The sequence below is a fragment of the Primulina tabacum genome, chromosome 1 (assembly GCF_025594145.1).
Source record: "Primulina tabacum isolate GXHZ01 chromosome 1, ASM2559414v2, whole genome shotgun sequence".
NCBI classification, from domain to species: Eukaryota; Viridiplantae; Streptophyta; class Magnoliopsida; order Lamiales; family Gesneriaceae; genus Primulina; species Primulina tabacum.
The window spans coordinates 2,562,352-2,590,330 of NC_134550.1; the positions used below are offsets into that span (position 1 = coordinate 2,562,352).

At 31.8% G+C, this 27,979-nt stretch overlaps 2 protein-coding genes and 1 pseudogene across 2 annotated transcripts; all 3 read right to left on the reverse strand.

The window, feature by feature from the left end:
• Positions 1 to 3,847: 3,847 nt before the first annotated feature.
• LOC142515914 (transcription factor MYB87-like) lies at positions 3,848 to 5,497 on the reverse strand. Its single transcript, XM_075619824.1, has 3 exons — positions 5,127 to 5,497; positions 4,916 to 5,045; positions 3,848 to 4,758 (listed from the first exon to the last, which is right to left on the reverse strand). Exons 1-3 carry the CDS (start codon positions 5,260 to 5,262, stop codon positions 4,032 to 4,034), a joined length of 993 nt encoding a protein of 330 aa, XP_075475939.1. The 5' UTR covers positions 5,263 to 5,497; the 3' UTR covers positions 3,848 to 4,031.
• Positions 5,498 to 14,011: 8,514 nt separating this feature from the next.
• LOC142507630 (uncharacterized) lies at positions 14,012 to 16,997 on the reverse strand (annotated as a pseudogene).
• Positions 16,998 to 21,693: 4,696 nt separating this feature from the next.
• On the reverse strand, positions 21,694 to 25,362 carry LOC142507786 (branched-chain amino acid aminotransferase 2, chloroplastic). Its single transcript, XM_075619514.1, has 10 exons — positions 25,116 to 25,362; positions 24,870 to 24,952; positions 24,617 to 24,794; positions 24,325 to 24,501; positions 24,100 to 24,231; positions 23,586 to 23,684; positions 23,095 to 23,211; positions 22,398 to 22,493; positions 22,198 to 22,310; positions 21,694 to 21,987 (listed from the first exon to the last, which is right to left on the reverse strand). The coding sequence occupies exons 1-10, from the start codon at positions 25,257 to 25,259 to the stop codon at positions 21,873 to 21,875; spliced, it is 1,254 nt and encodes a 417-aa protein (XP_075475629.1). The 5' UTR covers positions 25,260 to 25,362; the 3' UTR covers positions 21,694 to 21,872.
• Positions 25,363 to 27,979: the final 2,617 nt, after the last annotated feature.

Below are 27,979 nucleotides of genomic sequence, written 5' to 3' on the forward strand. Positions count from 1 at the left end.
ATGAAAGCATGCCCAATGCTCGCATGGATCATACAACATGTTAATGGGCTGGGCTTTTGAGTGTATAAACTGGGTTACAGCCTACAAAATCAGAGTCCAAAATTTCCCCATGAGCGAGTTCATTAGGGTTAAAAATATATAATCAATTCATAATCAATAGGTTTGAATTTGTAGAGGAATTTCTCCAATTGACATATAGATTAAGAGGCTTTTGACGACACCCACAGGTTATATACCACAAAAGAATGAACTTTTGTTTCACTAATGGCTCAAAAAAGACTTCGATTTACAATAAAGATGCTTTGAACGAGGTCAAAAGATAGAAATAACCACTCAAAGAATGATGCTAATACATAGAAAAAAGATTTTTAACTTATAATAAAGAGACTTGGTCGATGAGGCATCATATCCGTGAATTAGTAAATAGGAAAAAATTTGTGTGAGACGGTCTCATGGGTCGTAATTTGTGAGACATATCTCTTATTTGGATCATCCATGAAAAAGTATTAATTTTTATGCTAAGAGTATTATTTTTTATTGTGAATATCGATACGGTTGACGCGTCTCACAGATAAAGATTCGTGAGACCGTCTCACACGAGACCTACTCTAGTAAATAAATACTGAGGTTGTGTTTGGATGAAATGATTTAGATTTATGGGAGGGTCTCAAATCAAAAGATTTGGAATGCATTGATTTCAAATTATTCGGACAACCAATGGATTTGAAATCGAAACAAAAAATTACGTTTTTACAATATAAAAAGATTTCAGATCACTCATTCTAATTTTGAATAAAATTGTTATGATATTTTTTATATGTGCGTTTAAAACCAAATTCAATCAAATCCTCCATTTTAATACAACATTAGATTTTTTATTTTGTGGTACACGACTACAAATTATGTAACGAAATAAAAAAAAATTAAAAAGAAAAAATTGTAGTTTTAGTCATATATGTTTGTTTGTTTGAGAATTTGGTCTGATATGTTGTCAAATTCAATTCTTAATGTTATATTTTTTGATTCTTAATAACTTTAGTCATTTTTTAATCGAGAGTACTGATTTAGCACCGAAGCGACATTGCATACATCAGTGTCATGTCAGATCTAGTCATATCAACAATGCTTTAAAGTCACGTCAAAAAATGACTAAACAAAAAAAATTGTCCATGGTAGTTATTTAAATATATTCTTGTTTTCATATAAGAACTACTAACTAAAATCACTCCCAAAATTCGATATGAAATATATATTGCGTTAGGTTTGTTTCTTACTTTGTATCAATTAAAATAGAACGCATTTACATCCACACGAGGAAAACTAGTTTCATTGGCCGATGGAGAAGTGGTAGACAATGCATCAAGTGACAGAATCATGGGAACATTTCACATCTACTTTTGAAAAAATCAACAATTTCTAGTTCGCTTGACGTGAGCAAGAGAGACGTGTTAAGGTGCTCCCATTTTTTACTCTCACAAAAGGGATAATTTTCTGTTGCAAAAGATACGCATTGCAGAGCGGTTGAATGGGTCAAAAATTCCTTTTTCATGTTTTTATACACATTTTATTTTATTCTATAGAACCACCACTAATCCCTAACTCCCGGTCGACTTTCATATGTTTCGAGCTGCCTTGCCGCATCTTCTTTATAGATAGAAATTACATTTTCGGTCTTATAATAATTTGTACATACTTCATTTTTGGTCTTATTATCGGTTAATTCACGGTTTTAATCGACTAACATACACTTTTTTTTGCAACATCAGACATATCCGCAATTTTCATCAGAAAATCTGCATTTTCATGTGATACGACATACTTTTCCTATGCCACGTTAGCACCCAGATGAAAGGATTAAAACCGGAAAAAAAAATTGCATAGACTGTCAATCGACTAACAACACAATAAATGCAAAGCATACAAGTTTCAAAACCATAAGTATAATTTCCCCTCCTATAAATCTATCTTCAAACAAACTATAAATTTATTCATGGTATATGTGATGGATCAAATCTGAATTTTGAATTTTGTGAATCCACCTAATTACATCACTAGCTACTTGTTAATTTAATTATGGACCAAAGAAAGGTATTTTAACACTAATCTTGATTTTACTACTTCTCATTGTCATGATTTACACAATTATCCACCTCAAGATATACCGAGTTTACACAGAATAGTAAATGTGAATTATTTGTATAGCCAAATCATGTAACGAATCGATTAATAAATTGACTTGTGCAGGCAGAAAAATCTAAAAATAAGACAGAAGTCCAAAATATTTTTATTAAAATTCATCCTTTGCTATAATAATTATAATTAAAACTAAATCCATAATTACAGTACGAGAAAAGTCATTTAGGAGGCCCTCAATTCAATGATGGGACTTACTCAAAAAAACGACAGCGATGAGTTTTCCTTGTTGGCTTATTTTTATCCAAGAAGCATTATTTTCTCGTTCAAATCCAATATATATCACCGAAAAATTATTATTTTTTGTTTATTTCTATACTGTAAAAAAAATACTTGGTTACATGGTACTCGAGGAGGGAGTCAGAAAATAGAGATTGGAGTATGCAAATAGTATTTAGATAATTTTAAGATGACAAAAGCAAATATTAAGAGAGAAAAGTGAAATATAATTATTTTTAAACCCTAATAAATAAAATTAAAAAATTAAATGAAAGCAATTGCACCCATCCGCCTTCCTCGACTCCGGTACTGATGGTACCGGCAGATTCATTTCAAAATAGCTAAATACCAAAAATCTAAATTTCCTAAACCTAATATGTAAATCTTGACCATCAAATTTGTACGTGCGGCCATATATTTTGTATGTCCCGCACTAGACCTGACAATAAAATGCATGAAAACTTTAGCTCGTACGTGTATAATATGCAGTGAAGTTTCAACTTTTTAGAGAGTAATAGGTGGTGATGATGAGCTACTCATTATTTGTCACTTTCAAAGAGAAATGGGGGACCGAATCCTTTTCTTACAGTACTTAAACAGCGTGAGATAAAATAAAAAAAGATTGCGCCAGTTTAGAATGCTTTATTTACTAAATCCTAACGAGTTGTGGCCAAAACGTCAAACCACTTTTTCTTATTTTAATATTGTTTTCCTTCATTGATTTTCATGGTGGCTTTTAGTTGGATTAAACTTTCTGAAAGGACACTACCATTCTTTGGACGTTGGAACGGTAAAATTTGGAGCAATTTAATAAGGAAAAGTTGTTTTTTTTTTTTCCCAATCGAACACGTAAACTTTGTATTGGTTTCACATCAATATTAAATCAGAAAAAATTAATAAAATTGGTCAAAAACAAATATATTGGACTAAAATTAAAATACGACAACATAAATAATCAAAATCGCAAAAAGATGACCAAACCAACAATACAATTTTCTGATTTAATAAATTTTATATGAATTAAATTTTTTTAAATGGTTGGATTTTGTTGTCTTGTTGATAAGCGAGTAAGACCTTTGATCATAGATTGAAAAAATGGGACAAATTAATACGATGTATATTGGAACACAATCTTCAAAGAAAATTTTGAGTAAAATGTACCTAGTCTTAACTTTACCAAGATCATAATTGATTTCCATGTTAGAGATTTATTCTTTTACATTTAAAATTTAATAATTGTGAACCAAACAAAAGGCTCTGAAAAGTAGAGAGCATTGAAAACCGAAGAACACATTATTCATGTCAGTAAAACTATCATTATACTTGTCATCTCCCCGAGATTCCCAGTTTCAGCAGCAACAAAGAGTTCCGTCCAGAGAAAAGATGTCAAAAGAATACCATAAATTAACTTTTAATATACAATCCGCCATGAAATTAAAAACCCAAGACTTTAAATAAAAAATAAATAAAAATAGCATCTCACTTGATGAAAGTGATAGTACATGCATCCACAAGGTTATAGTTCCTTTTCCAACAGACTACACCTGAATTTCCCACAAGGTAACCAGGAATAATAATCAAGAAAATAGGCTTTTATATATATATATATATATATATAATTACTGTAAGTAACCTAAGAACCTTGGATCATTAAAAAATGTCCAATCTTGTTGAGTCTTTTGTTGGAGAGCTTCAGAGTTTGAGAATGTACTGTTACAATTAGGGTACAATAGAGGATTTATATCTGACCCCCAGCTTGTGTTGTTGCCCATTAATTCCACTGCAGATAAGCAGTTAAATCCACTTAATTCTTGCGGCATGATTTGCATTATCTCCTGAATCTCTGTTGTTATCCTGTCGAATTCTTGAGAATGATTCTTTGCTGCACCATTTATGGCAAGCGGATCTCGTTCGAGCCTGGTCATCGAGTTCTTGCTCAATGGCGGTGGGTTTTCACCGCAAGAAAATTCGGGAACATAGCGATAGTTTTCATTGTTTTCCGGGTTTTTGTTGATGTTGTTGGAAAGTGGGTCGTAATCATAATGAAATATTAATCCTTCGACCTGAGACAAGAGAATGTCGTTAGTTTGCTCTCTGACCAGACGAGATTCTTGGACCCCGTAGCCCACCAACAAGGGCGGCACCACCTGCAGCTGTGGCGGTTGAGGACACATGCTGAATAATTGATTGCTCAGAAAATCTTCATCCCTTTTCTTGGTATCCTTTCGAGCATGCTGCTGTTCCCTTCTCTGTTTGCCTAACAGCTTCTTCTTCAACCTCGTGTTCCAGTAATTCTTTATGTCATTATCTGTTCTTCCAGGCAATTGTGCAGCTATTATAGACCATCTATATAATCCACCCATTAGAAAATATATCAATAAAAACACAAGATATTGAAATATTTAATAAGGTTAAAGTCGTTAACTCGTTTTGATCTATACGAAATCTCTAGAAAAATCCATCTATATATGTGAAAATCATTAAGTTTAATAAGCTTAATCACCTGCTCCCAATACTAACATAGAGGCTGCAAATCAGGTTATCTTCTTCCTCAGTGAAACCTCCATGCTTGATGTTCGGCCGAAGATAATTCAACCACCGAAGCCGACAACTCTTCCCACATCTCTTAAGACCTTAACAAAAACAACAAAAAATCATGATAAAAATCCCATTACGACAACTGTACATAACTCAAAACCACCTGTGATAATTACCTATTTTCTGAGGTAGAGCGATCCAATTTCCTCCAGTTCCATATTTTTCAATATACGATTTCAGCTTCGCATCTTCTTCAGTAGACCAAGGACCTTTCTTTACATTAGCTTTGTCACAGCATGGAGCTCTCCCCATTTTTTCACAGAACTTAGATGAAAAGAGAAATTAATATGAAGAAAGAAAAAAAATTTTGTATTGTTTAATTTCTTTTTGCTGTTACCTGCAACAGGTTCTATATATATATCTCTGTGTGTGTGTATGCTGTGGGTTGCAGTAGGTTGGAAGAGAGGGTGGAGATTATAATAGCTGGAGATGAAGGAGGGGGAACAGTATGGAATGATCAGAGGGATTTCAAAAAAGTGGTGTGGAAAAAGGGAGACCCCTTTATGTAAATATTAAATTAATGGAGGAATTTGAATGCCAGAGCTGTAGACTAAGTTTTTTCTCATTGTCTTTAATTCTCAGTCCAGAATCTAATTTTTATACAGTATAATGTGATTAGTGATTATCCTCACTTTTACTATTATATATTGTAAGATGAGTATGCTTAAGTTATTATAATTTTCACTGAAAATTATTATTTCAAAGATTATTTTAGTGGTTTTTTTTTAAAGCGTACGTAAAAGCTATATAGTATTCCTTCATTGATTATTGCTTGTTTTTGTCGATGGCTCATTGTTAATATATATGGCTTGAGCCCATGTTAAAATTTGGGATGAGATTTCGGATTCTTGACCCAATAATTATAACAAACTCTTCTTCAGGTATATATATAATTTTGCTATGATTCATACCAGCAAGATGTTCAGATATGTTGCTCAATAACCGGAAGAAGACGTTCATATGTGTGCTCACTAAACAGGAGAAGATGTTCACATCCAATATGTGGATGTCAAATCAGCGACAGCGGATATCTATATGAATATCGTTGATGTTTTGTTGGATTTTAAGGTACAACTGTGTAAGGTGGTGGATTTTTTTTTTTTGCTTATTTCATCTCTTTAATTTTAAGTTAATTATGACTTAAAAATTAAATAAAGAAACCGACAGCAAAAACCAAGATGTGACGGTGGGCATACTCTTTTCAACATTGAGGAATGTTTATTTTGAGTTGTTTTGGCATTTAAAATAAGTATTTTATGTTTAACGTTTGACTTAAATGATATCAAAATAATTGTAACCATCATATATGTGTTTTTGTCAAGGAAAAACCAATAGACTAGCCTCGTTAAAATATGCTGCGGCGGAAAATAATGATGTGACATCCAAAATTGGTGATATGACCTCGGACGTTTCTGATGTGTCATCGGACACATCTTGTACTAAAAATGTGAGTTAATTAACATTATCAAAAATTTAAATGTACAAGTTACAAAACCGAAAATTAAATTTTACAGATAGCTTATAAATAAGTCAATTAGTAGGCTACTTGAAAAGTGCAAATTATTAGACCGTAAATTAGTCGAAATAATAATAATAATAATAATAATAATAATAATAATAAACATGTAAGTTACATAATCAAAAATATAATTTCTTTATTTATATCATACATGTATAAACGATTAGCGTTTTGATATATTGTACACCTATTTTGTATATCCAATATGCGGGTGTAACTTCATCGATGCTTACACAAGTGTACATGGTAGGTGTACAATATATCAAAATCATACATGATTATATATATATATATATATATATTTATTAATTTATTATTTATTAATTTATTTAATAATTATTAATTCGCAGTGGAATCCGACCTTTAATGACTACCTCAAAAAGCTATTCCATGCTAAACTAATCTACAACCACATAAAACAAACTACAATAATGTGCATAAAGGATTAATTTAAAGTTGAGCACATTATATTAATTTCATGACTATTTATCAACTTCTCCACACAAAAATTGTCTGGATTAAATCATTATTACATTATACATGAGTGTGATTTACGCGTAGAGGATACGTATAATTCTCAAAAATTAGACTGATTAATTACTCAATCAATAGGCAGAGTTCAAGGTGTCACTTCTCCAGACAAAAAATTTTGGGAAACAAATGATGTCATCTTTATATAGCGATTAATAGGCATCTTGAAAATATTCATATAAAAAATCGAAATAAATTGATTAAAAATATAAGCGAGGCAAGTTTTCTCCTTCACGTCTCCTTTACCGAAAATTATGAAACAGAAACAAATAATAAATTGATAATTATTGTTACGACAAAGGTCTTGAAAGTTAAGCGGAATTGATTTAAATTGAATACATTTGAAATAGAAGGAAGAATTTTTTATGAGAAAATTAGTATATATTGTTCGAAATATTTTGTTGACTCATATAATTAATTAAATTGTACATAAAGAATTCAAAAGGTGGTCTATTTATATATTATGGCTTTCCAAAATATCAAAATAAATTGGTATATATGCTTGTGTAGAAAATGAAAACCCCATCCAATTAAGTCTTATATGAAAAACTGCTCAAGTTATATAAATGATTATTGTCTCTAATGCACAAAGAATAAATTACAATATTTACATATTTTACACTTTTCTACTCCTCTCATCTCTTCAAAAAAATAAGGTGGTCGATTCTCTTTTACATTTGAAGATCCATAAATCTCTAACATATCTATATATACTAGTATAAGCTAGGAAAAAAAATTATTATTCAGTACTGTACAATAATTACTTTTAAAGAAATAATCAAGTTACTAATCTAATATGTTTTATGTTAATTCTATCGGCTATGACTGTAGATAGGGTGTTTTCAATCAAATGAGTGGTGACTGAATGAATGATAGCCCATTGTCTATGTAGAGGAAAAAATATTTTTAACATTTGATAATGAAGCTATTGTACAAAAATTTCAAAATATGAAGACTTAAAAAGACCTATTCTAAGATAATTATTTTGGAGTGTTTAATGATTACTTGATTAAAAAATTTATACATATTTTTTTATTTATTAATTATAATGTATTGTTACCTACACTAGATCAAGATGTTAGCTCCGCTCCTGCAATGACGTGATTTATGTATAAAACTTTATAACTTCAAAATAAATCATCACAAATTTAGAAATTATGGTTATTGTAAAAAAAAATTTAATTAATTTTTTTTTTTGTTTTATACTTTGAATAGTCTAACCATATCATTTTACAATTTTAAGAATATTATTAGAATATTATTCTGATTAGAGATCACATTAATAAATATTTTTATATTTAGACCGCAACACTATATATATATATATACACATATCAAACATAAAATTACTCAATTATATTAGTATAAAAGAACACAAGAAAAAAATAAAATCTGAACTTTATCAAGATATCATAGATTGATTTAATGGTTGAAAAATAAAAAATTGTGATAGCGAGGTGAGAATTTTTCTCCTCATATCATCTTTGTATATTCCACACGTGCAAGTATGTACATATCTTCTAGTATGGGTGTGGGTGTGGGTGTGGGTATTCTTGTCTTATTTAATGTTTGATATTGAAAAAAATTATATTATCATACGTACATTCATTAATACACAAAATTACTTTTATCCAATCTTATCCAAGTTTAATATCATATCACCCCTTTTCTAAGAACTATAAAAATCTTACAAAAAGTAATCTTTATAATTCTTTAATTTTAATATAATCTCCAAGTATTTTCACATTTTTATTTAGAAAATGAGGTGAAAATTATAAATATGAAAAATGCTGCTCAATCTGTAATATTTATAATATGACAAAAAAAACAACCGAATTCCTAGCTTCATAGTTGTCGTTCATCCAAAAGGTTTTATGGAACAACGAAAAGATTGATCGATGGATGACAGATTTTTTTTTTTTAAATAAAAAAACAAACTTCATTTTTTCAAATATTCAATGATGGCAAATTTCAGGATGCATGGACGGGACTTTTTTGGGCAACTTCACTTAATTTAATGATAAAACATACTTACCGTACCATAGTAGAAAGTTTTGTACGTTTTAAGGCGTAGTGTTGAATGGGTTCTTACGTTTGGTCCAAGGGTGCCACTAACCATTATTGACTTAGAAAGTTGGTTGATTGAAGTTAGTGAAAACTGTAATACTGGTCATATCTATCTATCTATATACAGTATTTTTGCTTTGCGATCTCTAGAAATGTAGCTTTTGATTTAAAAAATTGACAAATTTGATTCGTGAAGTTGGGTTTTATGAGATTTTGATCGTCGAATTAGTCAACTTTTGGTTTTAGCGTAATCAATCGGTTTACTTTGGCACATTCATTCTAATTTGTGTCCGAATGGTGACATGGTTTTAGGCCTAACATGACATCAAACAATGTTGATACAGTGTCTGTCATATGTTACTAATATTTACATATCCAGCTAAAATTGTAAGCTTGAATATGTGCAAAAAAAAAAAAAAAAAAAAACCAATGTATCTAATTAAGTTTTTTTTCGCTTCAATAATCTAAAGACTTGATAAAAAAAATTATTATCTTGGGAGAAAAATCAAGCAAAGGATACGTAGATGATCACCCTTAAACTGAATATGCACCAAATTATCAAAGTCATGATCATCCCACAAAAATTCAACTTTCTTTATCTTTCTGTTTTATTTGATTCTATATATATCATTTACGTACGTAACCAAAAGAAAACTGCAGGCATTGTCCTTCCACCATCTCTTCTTAGTTTATATATATATATATATATTCATATTGTTTCCCTACAAAAGGAAATTAATCAGAAGAAAACCGATCAAAAATTGGTGGAGAGTGGGCCTGTACCAGTTGACTGCTCCCTCTTCCTTGTTGAAAATTTATTAGGGTTTTCATTATTTTTTCTGCACTTTCGTCCACCACTTTCAGTGTTTAAGATTTGTATATCCACCAATTGCAGTGATATATATTCAACGCCGGTATACAGTTAAAGTTGGTAAAAATATTAATATAAACTGAACCCACAAGTATTGACTCGGGGAAAAGGTGAAATTTCTTCTGGTGTTCATACTCCTTTTGGAGTCAATCAGTTTCACTTTATGTTCAATCTGAGGCTTTGATTTTCTCCATTTTTGTTGCGTAGTGTGAAATCTTGGGGCCCTTTCAAAGCCATCTGCGGGTTACAGCTCGATCTTTAATAGCACTTTACTTCTCCAGGCATTTTTCTTCTCTTAGCGCTACTCGAGTTTGGAAAGATTAGATGGCTAATTATATATACAAATTCATATTAGTGGAGGCAAATAAGTTATATAATAAAGTTTTGAAGTGTAAAATGATATTTTGTCCAGTAATTCTGTGTTCACATTTTCTAAGCATGCTTTAATTATTGGGTTGGAATTCGGACAATATTTTTGGATGAATTCAGACATTTAATTTTGTATTCTTATACTTTACGTTTTGATTTAGGGAAAATTTTGAATTTTGTCATGTAAGCCGGTATATATACTTTTTTGTCACTATAATTGGTCAAAATTTGAACTTGGTATAATTATTTAGGTTTTTTTCATTTTTAGTTGTCTTTGCTGATGATGCTGGCACGACGCCAAACATACAACGTGTTCCAGTGAAAATGGGGTTAAATTGTACAATTATTGTACAATTTTGTCTAATTTGACGATAAAACCTTGTATAAACAAATTTTCGTGATGAATTTTTGAAATTTCCATCTATTTGTGCATGTCAATTTATCATGTTTGGCATGGATATTTAAGGTATGAAATATGTAATAATATAATTAAATTGGTGAAGTAAAAAAAGAGATCAATAGCATCAGATGTACTAGAATGATGAAAGGCGAGACTTTTATCTTTTATTTTTTTATTTCTTTTACGAAGAAATAGAATTAGATCAATTAACTTGAAATGGGGACAAATATAAATTGATGCCTAATCCCGATCACTCGTAGCAAGTACGGTCTCAAAGTCTTAAATTTAAGATGAGTTCTCGAGTTTAGGACTCGATTATAATGTATGGGAACACAGTACTTGAAGTAAATCGATCAGGACACATTCGAAAGCTTAGAATTGGGTGAGCAATCATAGGAATAGTTGATGCTGAGTTGTATTCAATTCAAAAGAGAGATTAATATTAAAGAAAGACTCGAGTACAAATCGCAATTGATGAGAACTTTAGCATAAAGGCGTTCTATTTATTTTGACGTTTTCATGGAAATGAATATAATAAAACATAGTTGTTATTACAATGAATTAGAGATATCAAAACAAGTGAGACGGGACATCCCGCAACCCGTTGCCACCGCCATTACGCGGGCTGAGACTCCAATGGTCAACTCAGCCAACCTGCCTTGGGCTCTAATTTTAAAAAAATTTAAAAGACATTTGAAATGTTAAGAAATTGAAAAATAAAGTTTAACCAAATAGTTCAACCAATATTTAAAAGCATTATCATGATAAATTAATAATGCGTAAAATTAATTAGTTAAATAAAATATGAAAAAATAAATAAATGCCACAAAAGTCAAATAAAGCTTAAAAAAATATCTAAAAAAAACTTTAAATATATATATATATATATATATATATATATATGACTGCCGGCCCGCACCACCTTAACATGTAGTTTTTATGGGCTCAACTTGTTTGGTCCGTCTACAAATCACTTGAGATTTCTCCAACTCAGCCCGCCCCATTTATATGGTGGGGTGGTAGGCCGAATTCAATTTGACTAGTCTATAATTAATCATAAAAAGTGTTACTATTTCACGGCGAACTCAAAGATTTAATAAGTTTGGAAATTACATTATAAATTCGGATTTTAATAAGATTAATTTAATTGATTTCACTATTTTATATCAATTATTCTCACGTCAATTTGTATGGAACTGGAAACTAGGAAAAATGTGTCCGTTAATTTTAGAGTAAAAATTTTAGTTTTGATGACAAAAAAAAAACATCCATAAGTTTTAAGAACTAACTACTATTTTATTATATTTACAAGTTTCGAGCTGGATATCCTGAACTCAAGCTTCAACACCTTTTATTCAATATTCTAGATGGACTGCCTGTCGGACTAGCTAGACATTTAGGTACAGTTTGGTACATAAGATATGATAAGTAAGGGATATATAGTATAAGGATAAATCAAGGATAAGTATAATGATGAGATAATATGTTGGATGTTTGGTATGATTTTAACAAGAGTGATTAAATTTATATGTTGAATTGTAATGACAAAATTAACCCTATCACAAAAACTTATATTTCATTGTTATCAAGATTTTGTAATTGCATATCTCAATTCTTAAATTACGCTATATATATATACACACACATGTATATATATGTGTGTGTGTGTATATTTGTGTGTGTGTATATATGTATCTATATATTTGTATATATGTATGTATTTAATAAACATTTCACATTAACTTAAATGCATTTAAATTATTTAAACAAAGAGATACCAAACAACATAGCCAAATTCAAACCTTCGCATAATAAAAAAAATAAAATCAAAGTACGGAATGTAGTACGATAAATCTATGAAAATGCCCCCAGTCAAAGCAAAATAAATCATTGTTTTCAACCATGTTTCTCAAAACATGGTTGGTCTGAAATAGAAGATCAATACGTGGTCTAAGAAATAGAAATCAAACTCACTCTTTTTTTAAGAGTTGCTTGACCAAGGAGTTTCGAGCCTCGTCTGGTAAACTGAAGAAATATGCCAATTTCTTTGGATTCTCCACTAACTTGTCACCTACAAACACCCTCTCATCCATTGTCATCCCTGGAATTGCACTTATAGCACCGAACACATCTTTAGTTGCAAAAGGATCATATCCAATTTTTTTTTAGAGATCATCTATGCTAACCTGTGTCATGTCACTGAATTTGTTCATGGCATCGACAATTCGGTCTTCTATTTCAGCACTTCGCTTGCGTTTCTTGCCCACCGATTTCTTACCTGATGTTGCGTCAGAGAAGATAGGGTCTGAGACCGAAATTGAATCAGCATTGTCCTCAAACCCATCCAACAACTTCTCCAACCCCACACCCACAGCAGCACCATCAGTATTCCCCAAGTTCAAGTCATCTTCCTGTACGGCATCAGCAAAGCTTTCAGAGCGTTCTCCAGTTGCACGATCGCGTCCAAAAATCTCACACCAATCATTATAATATGGCCAAGACCTATACCGCATCCCGTGGACACTGCTGTCCATCTGTGTGGCAAATTAGTGAAATTGTTAGGTCATAACTTGTCACAAGAATATACATGAAAGTGTAAGTAAAGCAGCTGAATTCGCAAGATATCAGGCTACTGGAATGTACAGTATAATTCTATACTGTACATTCCCCAACTGCCCACCTCCAATTCAGTACTTTTGTTTTTTAATAATTCAGTATAATTCTATACAGAAGATGGATATATTCATAGGAGAGCAGAGCACTGAGCCTAAAAATTTGCCTTCCCCAACTGCCCACCTCCAAAGTTTAATCCAAACATAAAAAATGTGAATCCAATTCTAGATTGATATACCAGTTGAGTATTTACCTTCTCAAGGAGTTCCCATGCTTCATTTGTGGTGTCTATCATTTTTTCATTTTCATTCCAACCGATTTCGCTCTTGCTTAACAATGTCATTAATGTACCATGAAACTTTTTCCATACATGAATTTTTGAATTGATATGAGGATTGGCCCGCAAATCTATATTTGGGAATGTCTTTTTCATGGCATCTTCTAAAAAACCCAAATAACCAATTTGGAATCCATTCTCACTCTTCCACCCATGATTGACAGCTTCCTTTAATGCTTGAAGGAGAACATCTTCCTCTCTTGTTGTCCACACTCGCCTAGTTTTCTCAACTTTTTTTCCCTTGTCATGTCCTTTGCTGCTACTTGTTCTAAACTCCATCTCTACTACAAAAACGAAAAACAAAAAACAAAAAACAAATACAGAAGGTTAGTATCTAAGTATAAGATTACTTTTCCAAATCGATTAACAAAATGACAAATTTCAAATAAAATAAAAAGTTTCATTCATAGAACAAAACAGGGAAACCAAACATCCACATTGAGGAATACAAATTATGGCATCAACATTGGTAAATCGAAAAATCTACGTATTCAAAACATATAAATACGACATGTATCATGAACTAGAGTACATCGAAATTGCTAAATTATCTCTCCATATATCCCAAGCCGGAGAGGACTCAATATTTTCAATGAAACCATCTTCAGTATCGTTATTGGGACCAACACATGCATCCTCTGCTTCTAAGAAAGGATCATCTGGCATTTCCAATCGAATGAAATTATGTATGAGAATGCAAGCCATGATAATTCGGTTTTGAACTTTCAATGGGTAAAATGATGGACTCCGCAAGATGGCCCATCTCTTTTTCAATAATCCAAACGCTCTTTCTATTACATTTCGTGCAAAGCAGTGCTTTGCATTGAAGAATTCATTGTGATTTTGTGGACCAATGGAGCCATTTCCCCATGCATACATGTGGTATCGCACTTTCCTATACAGCGTTAGAAAACCTTCTACATTGCCATATCCGTTGTCACATAAGTAGTATTGACCTGTCATTTTAGTTACAACATGAAAAAAATGATTACGTAGAACAAAAGACAAGAGTTATGTTCAATGTACTAATTGAATTGTAATAAGTGAGTAAAAAATGTATGTTTGACCTCGTGGTACTTTTAGCCCATTTTGTCGATGAATTGCATCTTGAAGTACCCTAGCATCTGCTGCCGATCCTTCCCAGCCAGTTAATGCATAAATGAATCTCATTTCTCAATCACAAACTCCCAAGATATTTACTGCTGTGGTGCCTTTTCTTGTTCTATATTTGGGCTTTTGTTGATTAGACACGTGCACACTTATATATGTCACATCCAATGCTCCAACACAACCCTACATACAATAATTATTTGTTACTTTCAAATAATTTTTTGCTATCATAGATTCACAATGATATTCAAAACATAAATAAACATACCTTAAACCATTTCCATGTTTCGTTAGTACAACTTTCATCAACAGGAACAAGCTTCACGAGAAGTATTGGGTATAGCTTTAAGATTGATTTCAGAACTTCGTGAAAATGAGTGCTAACAGTGTGTCCACTACGTATATAGTCATGACTTATGATTCTATTTTTTTTATGATGAGCTAGTATGGACAAGAACATAGCCACCTTCTCCTCAACCATTACATGCCTAGATTCTACAAGTCCTCCAACATGTGTGAGCAAGTAACATAGTCGTCCAAATGCATTACGATTCATCCTCAAGTTGACAATGCATTGTGTATCTCCTAATTCAATAATCCTATGCAAGTGATTTATTTGGGAATGAAACCTTCCTATAATATTGTACGAGACATCTTCTGAACGAAGCCTATGTTTTCGATGTAGTACGTACTTTGTATATACTCGTACTAAAATAGTAAAAAACACAAATGCCCGCATAAGTACTGTGTGTAACACTAGCAACACTTGGATGTCCCGATCTTGATTGTCCATGGAAGTACAACTTCTGCCACACCATAATAAAATTGTACATCATATTAGCGGAATAAAAATCTGAGCCAAAAGAAATTCCAGAACCCAAGTTCCAAATAAAAAATTCTGGAATCAAGACAGAGACATGTTCTAGTAGAACTGCGACTTTTCAAATTAAATTTATTATAAAACCAAACTGTTACTTTTCTTTCCTAACCTAAGTTACCAAAATATAATTAATTACGTAGATTCCTCAGTTTATAATCTCACATTAATTCATCCATAAATAATATACCAACAAATACAAACAAATCAATAAGTCTCTCTTACATAACAATATATTCATGTTTTAAATTTAGACTTCTCTGTGTTGATAATGCAATCAATGTCTAATCATATGCTTAGACTAAATTAAACTGTATTTAACATGATTATTAAGATATATTCTCATTTGGAAAACAGAACAGTAGTTTGTTCAACGAGCCAATGCCATGGGAAACTTGTAGAGACGAGAATTAAACAAAAAAAACGAGCTGCAATGCAAAGAAAACTTCACCAGAAAAAAGTCATTCAACTATACAATATATCGCTGTCCTAAAGTCTACAAATGATCATTATTGAAGGTGAAAGTGAAAAAAGATGAGGACCAGTGGATTGCTTCAATTTTTCTGTATATATAACTCTAATCAAAAAATACAGACAAATATTGCAAACAAGTCCAAAAACCATGTTAAATAAGAAATTCCAAAAACCAATTACACTATATAGCTGTCCTAAAGTCTACAAATGATAATTATTCCCTGATATTTTCAGAAGAAGTTTTGCAATATGATTTATACCCTTGAGTTATATACATGGTGTGAGCTCTTTATAGGTGTCCGAATTGATTGATTTTACTCTGGCACAAAAAACATTTAATGAACACCCCCCCTACCCCACCACCCCCCCCCCCCCCTTTTTCTTTATCTATAATGGCACAAAATACATGGTGAGACTTGTGAGACAGCTAAATGTCGTAAAAATTATGAAGAAACCTTTCGATATAGAAGAATCCGTGAAGCTTTTCAATGGAGAGCATCACATAACATCATTAAAGCTTGAGAATTAAAATAATTCTCTTGAGTTAACTTCGTAAATGGGGCAGTAGATGCCCTTGAGTCATCCAGCAAGATATGAAGAAAATGGGAGCAGTAAATTCCCTTGAGTTAACTTCGTAAATCACAACCAACTAATCTGATGCACACGCACAGACATACCAAACAAAATACGAAGATCTTCGCACCATCTAAACAATATGCGTCACAAATCTCACCTCAAATCGTGCAGATCTTCGCACGAACGTCTCTTCGAAATATGGGTTTTCTCCAGCCGCACTGAAGGATCGATGCAAACAAATGAAATGAGAGAAGATAGGGTTTTGGATTTTTATAAATTGGGGGTAATTAAGTCATTTGCAATGTATTTTATCATTACATTAAAATTATCATACCTCTTTGTAAGGATGTTTTATCCTTCTCAAGATTTATTTATCAAGGGCCCATGATCTTTTTAAAAATGTACCAAACGTGGGATAAGGGGGATTATTTATCAATCTCACCCTTATCCCGTGTACCAAACAATGCCTTTAAAGTCATGTTATACAACCTTCATAAGGTTCAAGCTGCGTCCAATATTCAATTTAATATGCTCAAGCTGCATAAGATCTCCACCTGGTGCTCTTGTATATCAAACATTTTTTCCATTTTCTGGCCAGACATGTAACAAATCATTTAACCAATCATGCACTATAGCTTATGTCTCTCATTGATACAAAAATGTCTTCTAATAAGATAAAGATACACATCAGTTATTCTATTTCATGAATCAACTTTATCAGAGTAATTAATTGACATATTTAGATATATGTCAAGGAACATTAAGTGTGGGGTACTGTGAAGAAAAAGAAGAAAAAATACATGTTACTTTGGTGTCGGCTAGACGTCACTACAACAAAAACGGCATACGACAACTGAGGGTGTTGTTGAAAGTTCGTTCAACGACAACGGTTTTTACCTGTTGTGGTAGGTAGAATTTGCGACGGTTTTTGAAAACCATCACTAACTAAGTTAGTGACGGTTTTATTCTTAACCGTAGCTAAAATTAGCGACGGTCAGCGTATAACAACCGTCGCTAAATTTAGCGACGGTCTTTAATCATGATTTTCGTTGCTAAGTTGTTTCGAAAAATAAAAAAAATTCTTTTAATAATTTAATAAATCTAAAAGAAACTAACAATCGAAACTAAAATCGTGTAAGAAAGAAAAATTTTAAGTGTTGTAAAGTAGTAAAATCATGTAAGAGAGATAAATTTTAAGTGTTATGAAGTAGTGAGAAAAATTTTATGTGTTATGAAGTAGTGAGAAAAATTTTAATTGTTGTGTGAAGTGATAAAATTGTGTAAAAGAAAAAATTTTAAGTGTTATGAAGTAGTGAGAAAAACTTTAAGTGTTGTGAGAAGTAAAAAAATTGTGTAAGAGAAAAAAAAATTTATGTGTTGTGGAGGAAAATTGATCGAAAATGGAGATATTTATAGAGAGTTTGCGCGGTATTTGGCTTAACCGTCGCTAATTTCGAATTAGCGACGGGTTTTATAAAACCGTCGCCAAATTTTGCGACGGTTAAATAAAAATCGTCGCTAAATGTAGCGGCGGTTTTAAAAAAATGTGGCATGTTTTGAAATGCGAAGAATTTAATTTAAACTGTCACTATCAGTAGCGACGATTTATCTAAAAGCGTTGCAATAATTAGCGACGACTTGCCTAAAACCGTCGCTAAGTTGAAATTAGCGACCGCTTTATGAGAACCGTCGCTAAATTAGCGTTTGTCCAAAAACCACGCCAATCGACAAAGGTTTTAAAAAACCGTTGTCGATTGTCCAAAAAAATACGCGAATAGACAACGGTTTAAAAAAACTGTTGTCATTCGTCAAAAAAACACGCTAATCGACAACGGTTTTCAAAAACAGTTGTCGATTGGCCAAAAAAACACGCCAAAAGACAACGGTTCATAGAACCGGTTGTCTTTTGCCCTAAAAAAACGCTGAAAGACAACGGTTTTTTGAAAACCGTTGTCGTTGACCCCCTAAAAGACAACGATTTTTGGAAAATCGTTGTCAAAACGCACCTACGACAACGGTTTTCACTAAAATCGTTGTTAAAAACTCTACGACAACGGTTTTTCAAAAAAATCGTTGTCGTAGGTGCGTTGTCGTTGTGCGTTTTTCTTGTAGTGTGTAAAAGATGAACGTTGAAAAATATTTGAACGTTGGAAAAGATCATCTATTTAAAGACAATTATCTTCTTCATCGAAGACTACTGAAATACCGAACTATTAGCAAGAAACAAGATCTCGAGCATTTAATCTGAATATATTCTAACTGTTCATCTATGTACATTCTTCAAGTAATATCTGATCATTAAAGATCATTATGTGCTATACAAAAACTCAAGCTATTATTGACAAGCTATCTGTTTGAGTGTTGTGATCAACCGAATCTAAGGATTAATAATAGCTTGTGTTTCTATTTGTTAAGTTTGAGACTTTGAGTTTCAGTATAAGTAGTGGATAAGTCATAGCTGAAGTGAGTTGTTACAAATTATTTTAAAAGCAAAGTTTTCTAGTGAATTTCATTTCTCACGTGGAAGAATGGGAGACGTGTGATACCCTTGCTAACATTAGTTGAAAATAAAAGTTTAAAATACTTTATAAATAATTACACAGAGTCATATAGAAACTTAAGTTAACCATTTTCGTAAAGCAATGACGAATATGAAGTAATTGCCATAAAAGCACACTGTTATGTAGCGCAGGCACTGGCTTGGGCCCGGAGTTTGACATAATAGTATCAGAGACGGTCACAAGCGGGGCAAATTGCTACATGGATGGGAGCCACCTCTTGAACATGCGGGGTAAAGTGTTACATCATGAGAGCTACCTCTTGAACTTGTTGGAGTCATCTTTATATTCTTGCGCTTGTAGATCGAGAGGCAGGCCGCGACGAGAATGTCACGTTCTGAAATAAAGGTGATTGTGGTATCTTTGTTCCTAATTGATTGAAAATGAAAGTTTAAATTGCTTTATAAATTAGGTTTACAATAAACATCTATAGAAACTTGAGTTAACTATTTTCGTAAAACGATGACAGATACGAAGTAGTTGTTACAGAGGCCAATTGTGCAGTCGTACAAGTGCGGGCCTATGCTCGGGTTATGGCAAGACGTATAAGGATATTGTCTTCTAACTTTTATAAAATATCTTGTGTTATTTTCACTAAGCATTACTTTATTTGTTTAACTTGTTTAAATCAAATCCAAGTGAATATAAGTATTTACTAGATCGAGCCATACATTTCCACACTTTGAAAAATCATTTTCAAGTATCTAGCTGCATCTAGCTAGTCGAGAAAAAGGTTTCGGCAGATAACAACTATTAAGACAGTTTTGAAGAAAATTTTAAAAAAATTTATTAACCTCCCTTCTAAAATATTTTTTATCCAAACAATTATGATATGACAAATAAACGCACAACTCGGCTCCCTGTAGAATTTGGTGACATGTCTTTGGATCCTAACCGCCATGCATTTAAGTTGTTCACGACTTTTCTTGGACAACATTGTTTGTAGTGATCGATATAAATCAAACTATCTAATCGGGATTTCGATATTATTCGATTTATCTTATAATATATACTTTAAAAACATTTTTTGTGTTTTATAAATGAAAAAAAATTAAATTGTGTGTTTGGACAAGATTTTTGTAACATGTTTAATTTATGAATTTTTTTAAAAAAAAAAGTGTTCTCCAAGTTAGTTGTTAATGGACGATTAAGAGATGTTTTTTAATATTTCTAGAATAAAAAAACATGGGTTAAATGAGAAATAATTTTTTTGTAAAATAGTTGTGCAAACAACTTTTTAATTATTTTTAAAAATACAATCGTTATTTTTTAAAAATAGTTGTCTTAACACATTTTTAACTCAAAATATTTTTAAATGATAGTTGTTCAAACACATATTTATTCTTAAAACATCTGTTAAAATATTTTATAAATTTTTTGTAAAAAAATACTTTTATAAAAATGTTTTATAAATATTTTCCAAACGGAGTATGTTTTGTTTTTTGATACTATAAAAGTCAAAGTTTGGTTTTAATTTAATAATCGAAGTGCCAGCATGGTACTAGGGTCGTAAATAAATCCAGCAAAAATTATGAACAATTTATGGCTCGGATTAAGTATATTCATTCTCAAGATTGATTCGAATATCGAAAATTTTAAATTTTTAGATCAAGTTTGGTTGGAAATGTTTGAACCTATTTGCTAGCTATTCGAACTATTGCACAGATATTAAGGTTCGAAAACGAAGGTTTGAAAACTTGAAATATTCAAAAAGTTCTAAATGTATATAAAATCAATATATATTTGTATTACATTCATAAAATATTAAGAATTGCGAACTTGTTTGATTCGTTTACAGTTCTAACATAATATTACTAACGGTGGCACCCATAAAGTTTCTGACGTAACTTTGGATATTGTTGACATATCAAATGTCACTTCATCATCACCACAATGAAAAGAACAAAAAAAACACCTACTTATCGACCTATGACGGAGCTAATAGCTAAACAACTAATTTACAAAGCTATTTTTGCAATTTTCCTTGCAAGAAAACTATGGAGAATGTAATTTTAAGAAAACGACACACTAAATTTTTTATGTATTTTTTCATTTAATCTAATTAGATTGCATGTTTTTGGTGGCTCGTGGATTCCAAAAATTTGACCCGTCTAGGCTTTACAGTGATACACCGAACGGCAGAAGCTGGGCCACTTCATGGGCCCATGTAGGTCCAACCAGATCGTCTAGTCGTTTTTGGTTGCTTGTACGTTGTACGTTGTAGTACGTCTCGTTGGCGGTTAGCTTTAGCTCAAATGTCACATAATTGAATTCGATCAAACGTTATGTGAGACAAGGACGTGGTATTCGCACAGGTGCCTCTCTGAGAGAGAGTAGAGTTGTCTCAAATAATCGTCCAATTACGGGGAAAAGAAAAGCCATAGCATACAAACAGAGAAACGGTGACTAGCATAACTTAAAATAGAAACAAAATTCACACAGCATAATGCTAAGATATGAAAAGCCAAGAAAAAAAAATTACTAAAACAAAACAAAGATCCAAACTCGAGACAAAATCAAAAACAAAAACAAGAATTTAACGGACAACAATGTGTTCTTACTACAGTTGAGTGATCCAACCCATTTTGTCCTCTGTGAGTCCCGTTTGTAGGCTGGTAAGAGCGGAGTAGAGTTGCTGTGACACACGACCAACGCCATCACTTCCATAACTTACCCTGAACATAGCAAAACAAATCATGCTTTCACTTACCATGACACGAGATGTGGACAAGGTTACGTGAACGAAAATGGAATGTCCAGATTAAAAAGCCGAGAAGAGCTCATCTTATGGGAGGCCAACAGAATCTTATCCATTAAGATTTTCTTTGATCTGTTCTCACAACTTTCTGTATGAAGTATCTAAAAATCTAGAATCCAGAAATTACCGTTTATCAAGGTATGTTATACTGCCTACAGGTGAAACCACAACAGCAGTTCCAGTGCAGAAAACTTCATCAGCATCAAGCAATTCATCAACTGCCACCATGCGTTCCTCAACCTACACATCACGTGGAACAAAACTATAAGCTGGCAGCAGAAAAGTGAGCTGAAAAAACAATCAATCTGCTGTGTTCAAAACAAGTACCTCAAATCCCCGACTCCGAGCAACATCTATTATGCTCTTCCGAGTGATGCCGGGTAGGATGGTCCCTTTTATCGCAGGAGTAGATATCACATTACCCTGAAAATATGGTAACTCGATTTCAGACGAAATTGTAAAGGCATAAACACTTGTACAAAGCTTATTAACAGATGAATCCAAAAACTTGTACGATATACTAAAAGCCATAAATGATTTAAAGTGTCAGTTGAATACAGATGTTATAAATTAATAAAAGCCTTTATTGAACTCGGTTTTTAAGTGGTTTTTACCCCAGGAAAAAATGGAAGCAATTTTAATGTGTGGATGTGGATGATAAAAAAGAAATTTGTTTATTTTTCACAAAGAAGTTGAAGCATTAGCCAAAAAGGCCATAAGCCACATTTCCTGGCATCTGAATTTGGACCCTTTTATACACATTTTTTAACGGGTTTTTCAATCCAAACATTAATGTTTTTTTAAAAACAATAGAACAACATTTTTAAAGTCAAAAATTTTCCACCCTCTCGCACTTATAAGCAACATGTATCAAAACATTCTAAAGTCATTCATTTAATGGTCAGTATGGTCACAGCAGGAAAAAAGTAAGCAGAAGTTAGAGAATAATGTAAGCAATAAGTTAAAGCAGGCAGTTTTTAATTTAGCCTCGGAATTGTTTGAGCTAATTTAGAAGATACTTTACCTTAACAACAAATACATTGCAGGATGACACCTCTTCCAAGTATTTCTTGTGAGTACTGTCCAAATACAGAACATCAGAAAAGCCTTTTGCTTTTGCAACACTCTGTGCCTTTAGGACCTACAAATAAGATGTATAAAAATATATAGCCCGCAGTTTTCAATGTCAAATAAAGAGAACATTCATGTAAAAACAAACACTGTACCATAAACAAAGAGTTCTAAGAGTTATCAAGTAGCACGATGCCAAGCCAAGAAACCAGTCATTAAAGACAATTAACTTGTGTTTCCAGACAGGATTGGCGAAATATCAAACAGAAATATTTTTCACGATGTTTAATGTGCATGTGGCAAGAAGAGCAAAATCACTTCATCAGAGTATAAAGCCAGAATATGAAGTAAGATAATATTTATGCAAGCAAATGCAGAAGACGAGAAATGAGAAGCAGCACAATGAGATGGTATGTAACTATAATCATCACAAAAGTCACTTACTCCAGCATAATTTCCAATAGTCTTCACAGCTCCAGTACCACCAGGAGTTGCCCGATGCATTTCTGTCTCGACTATCAAATTAATTGGTGCCAAACCTTCCTACAATCAGAAGCAAAAAAGAAAATGAAAGGAAAAATAATATCGTTACCAAATTCGTAAAGACTGACAAAGACTAACTAAAGACAAATGTTATAAAACTAAATATTGTGCATCTGCACACTATCCAGCAAATATAATATAATGTTCTAAAAGCACAAAAACTTTACTTTAAAATTCTTGTATGTAGGAAAAAGACAAAAAGATGCGCTATTGCAAATGATCTCAGGCAGGAATACAGGAAAAGATATGCCTACAAGATGAAGGACATACAATAAAACCAATATAAAGAATATTCTTCAGGCAGATGAAATACAACGATAAACTCTTAAACACCAATACAGCATTTCATGAAGATAGTGATTCAAGTGGAACATATTCATGTTGCAGCATAATCTTCCAAGAAAATATTGTATACCTTGAAATAGTTTCCCACTGGGGAAACATAAATCAGAAAGGTGTACTCAGGGGCTGGTGCTAGACCAAGTACAGCTCCACTCCCCATGAGCAACGGCCTTATATATAAAGAACCTTTACCCGGTGGGGGGATCTGAAACAGAGAATAAATCAAGAAAACTTTATTGATTCAAAGCAATGCTAGAAATGATAAGATCTAGAGCTACATGTAGAACTGTGACAATACCCATCTTTCATTATTTAAAACAGTGGCTTTTACAGCCTCCACAAACTGCTCTACAGTTGGACAAGGCATGCACATCCGCTCAGCTCCCATTTTGAGTCGTAGTGCATTTTCCTCGGGACGAAAGAGTAAAATTTTACCATCATGTTTCCGATAAGCTTTTAAACCTTCAAACAATCCCTGCAAATTTCTTTTTAATGAATATTTTATAGAACTAGCCAACAAATATTCAAGAATCAAACTTTTTGTTTTAAAAAAAAAAAAGCAAAATGGAAAGAAAAACAACGCAACTAACTTGGCCATAGTTCAAAACTCCTGAATATGGGCTTAACTCAATGTTTCCAAATCTCTGTAATTCACCTTTTATAAAGCTTTCACCTTGGGAACATTTCATCATGTACATATAATCGGTGGGTCTAAACCCAAAACCTAAGTTGTCCCAATCAATGTCGGCTGATTCTACTGCTACGTTGCTGCAAAAATTAAAGATCAAAACAAAACCCAATCACAGAAAAACAAAAGGCGACCCAATTGACAACAGATCATACCTCGCAGGCGAGGCCACTTGAAGAGTATTAACATTATTGTCATTAAATTTACTGAAAGAAGAAAATTGCGATTGCTTGTGTAACTGCACAAACATTCATCAACGCTTCCAAAAATCCATACATGAAAAATAAAGAATCACCAAGCCCACAAACGCATAGGAGAAATAAAGCAGAGGGAAGAAGAAAGGGGGATACAAGTATAACCAAATAAACCCCATTTCATTTGATTCAAGAACAAGCACATACCTGCAGCGGTTGAGTAGAAAACAGCCTTCTCTCGGTGAAAGCAGGAGGAAGGATTTTGATAGCGCTGCGCAAGGAACCAAGCAGAAGGTGGTGATGGGTCTGCGGATTTGGGTGCAGGCCGGCAGAAACAGCGCCGCTCTCCATTTTTCTCCTCTGTAAATTTGTGGTTCTTTCGTAATAACCCCCAGGAAATACCACCACAAATTATAGATGGTGGCAGAGGAATTACTGTGCTGTGACGTCGTCTATCCAGGTTAGGCCTAGTTCGACTGTGACACAACACGATGGGATTTTTCTTTTTGCTGTTTGGTCGACCATTCGACGCCAATAGTTTTTTTTTTTTTCATTAAAATTTTACGTTAAAAAATCATATTTTTATTTTTAATCTAAAATATTTTTAAAAAATATATATATTATTAAAATATTTATTATATAGTTAAAATATTTATTATATATAATAATGCATCCACCCTTTAAATAAATGATCATTTCAGGGATGAACAAAATTACGCATTTTTTCATACAATAAAATTATTATAAGAACATATTTAATATATTTTAAAAATAATTAAATATTTTGTTAATCATAATCAATAATTTAAAGATTTTATAAATAATTAATTAGGTTAAAAATATATGCACCCGAGTTATCGCTTGCATAAGTTGCTAGTGTATATAAATGATGGATTATTTCAAACAATTAATAACATTTACCTATTTATAATAGAAGATTAATTATAATTATAAAAATAAAACATCAACGTTAATGACACTATTTCTTAAATAATAGTAACTATCACAGTCAAAACACATGCGACATACATAATTTAAAAAAAAAAATTAATGATAAATTTGAAGCAAGAAAATTTGTGATATTTAAATCGAATTATGACTCACTTTAATGTAAGTTATTGGAAAAGTTCTTGATTTTTATAACTAATTGACCTTTGTTGTTGATATGGTATTAAGAAACTCAAATTGCTTTTTTAATAATTTGCAGAAGTAATATTCATCATGGAGCAACATTTGTAATGGGAGTAGAAACACTTGTAATCTATCATGCTTTAAGTTGGATTAAATATTTGAACTATGAAAAAATAATTGAGACAGACTCAAAGATATCCACTCCAATACACCAGATATAACCGAATTTTGTCTCACTGTAACAACACGACTTGCATGCACTCATTAGGAACAAGAGTCCTCTCAATATCGAACATGCCATGAGATAAACAAATAGAATTGTACATATATTAGTTAAAACGCCTCTTCAACAAACTTGTTTTGATATTTTTTATGTAATATATAATCCTATAAGCATCATCCTTATGGACAATAGTAATTACTCAATTGAAGATTAACAAGTCGTGGAGTTTGAGTTTTTAAAAAATAATTAACTGACCAATCGTTTTATTTACAACTGATGATTTGATTTAGAACCCTGAAACTGAAAAGGGAAGATTCATACCTAAAATCTCGACGCTTAAATGGCATTAAAATCACATCAAAGATCGTGAGTGTATTGAGTTGTTGAACATAGTGAATTACGTCTAATATTTTGCCAAAAAATTGAAAGAAATTCAAATTTTAATACAAATACTAAAGAACGACAGCCTAACTGTTAATCCGTTGACTTCTATTATCGAAATCTGTAACTACATTTGTACCATTTATAATTAAATGTAAAAATATTTATAATAAAAAGTTATATGGAAGATCGACACTAGTAAACTATTTAAATTTTTTCTTCTGTGTAATAAATTTTTTTAAAATGAACTTAAATTTCCATTAACCAGACATTCTATGGATATTTACAATATATAGCAAAAACAGTGAAACATCACACATATAGTCAAAACTAGCTTTCAAGATATATAATGGCTCGAATAAAAATATCTATTATGCAATATATTATTACAATAAAATTAATATTTTTTTTACTTAAATTAGCATATATTACATAATATTTTATCATAATATAACTAACAAAAAATGAAAATTTTGTGTTGAAAAATAATATTTTTGACATAAAAAATCATATTTTTTATATTTCAAGTCGATTCAAAAATCTAGCTCATATAATTGGCATGTCAGACGGTTTGAGTATCATTCCTCCTATTAAGAGACAAGAAAGTCATATGAATCAAACCGATTTTCTTGGTATAATTTTGGAGAGAGTAAAAACATATTATATATTAATATAAACTGACTCATATAAATTTTATTATTCCTAACATTTTTTTCCACACATGACAATTCCCAAAACAAATACCAAAAAATAAGCTATCATCTTATTTTTCATTACCAACGGTCACAAAACAGAGAATACCCAGACCTTATTTGTATTGGAGTTGTATTGCATTCGAATAAAGAAGCAATTTGGTAAAAATAATAGTAAAAAAATGACACAGTCAACTACATAATTTTTTGGAATAAACTAATTTCTCTTTATGATCGATCAAACTCGTTCTTTTATGAAACTCGATTTGAATAGAGTAAAAAATATGAAGAAACGTCTATTTTTTCAATATGAAAAGGTTACAATGTGTAAATGATGAAGCCTTGTTGAAATCTTGCAAGAATCTTGAAAATTATTTGAATCATAGGGGATGTTCTGATATTAATTGAGATGATTTAATTGCGTGGATGGACTCAAATAAAATGTATATTTTAACATAAGGTTACATGGTTTAGTAAATTACGTCTTTATTATACTTTTTTTTATTATTCATATTCCCTTTCAGCTCAATATCTTTTGGTATCTAAATGTTGTAGTGCAAAAAATTTACTTCATGATAAAATTTCACTTAAGAAATTGAGATAATTTGTTTTCACAAAAAAATGGTAAATGTAACTTTTCGTCT

What these genes read in the sequence shown, in the direction of transcription:
- LOC142515914 (XM_075619824.1), bottom strand. Translation starts at nt 5,262, where the DNA reads ATGGGGAGAGCTCCATGCTGTGACAAAGCTAATGTAAAGAAAGGTCCT. An exon ending in CGCTCTACCTCAGAAAATAG is followed by an intron (nt 5,046 to 5,126) that starts GTAATTATCACA and finishes GTTTTTGTTAAG; the next exon opens with GTCTTAAGAGATGTGGGAAG. An exon ending in TATGTTAGTATTGGGAGCAG is followed by an intron (nt 4,759 to 4,915) that starts GTGATTAAGCTT and finishes TGGATTATATAG; the next exon opens with ATGGTCTATAATAGCTGCAC.
- LOC142507786 (XM_075619514.1), bottom strand. Translation starts at nt 25,259, where the DNA reads ATGGAGAGCGGCGCTGTTTCTGCCGGCCTGCACCCAAATCCGCAGACC. An exon ending in TTTTAAATAATGAAAGATGG is followed by an intron (nt 24,232 to 24,324) that starts GTATTGTCACAG and finishes TCTCTGTTTCAG; the next exon opens with ATCCCCCCACCGGGTAAAGG. An exon ending in ATAACATACCTTGATAAACG is followed by an intron (nt 21,988 to 22,197) that starts GTAATTTCTGGA and finishes TGCTATGTTCAG; the next exon opens with GGTAAGTTATGGAAGTGATG.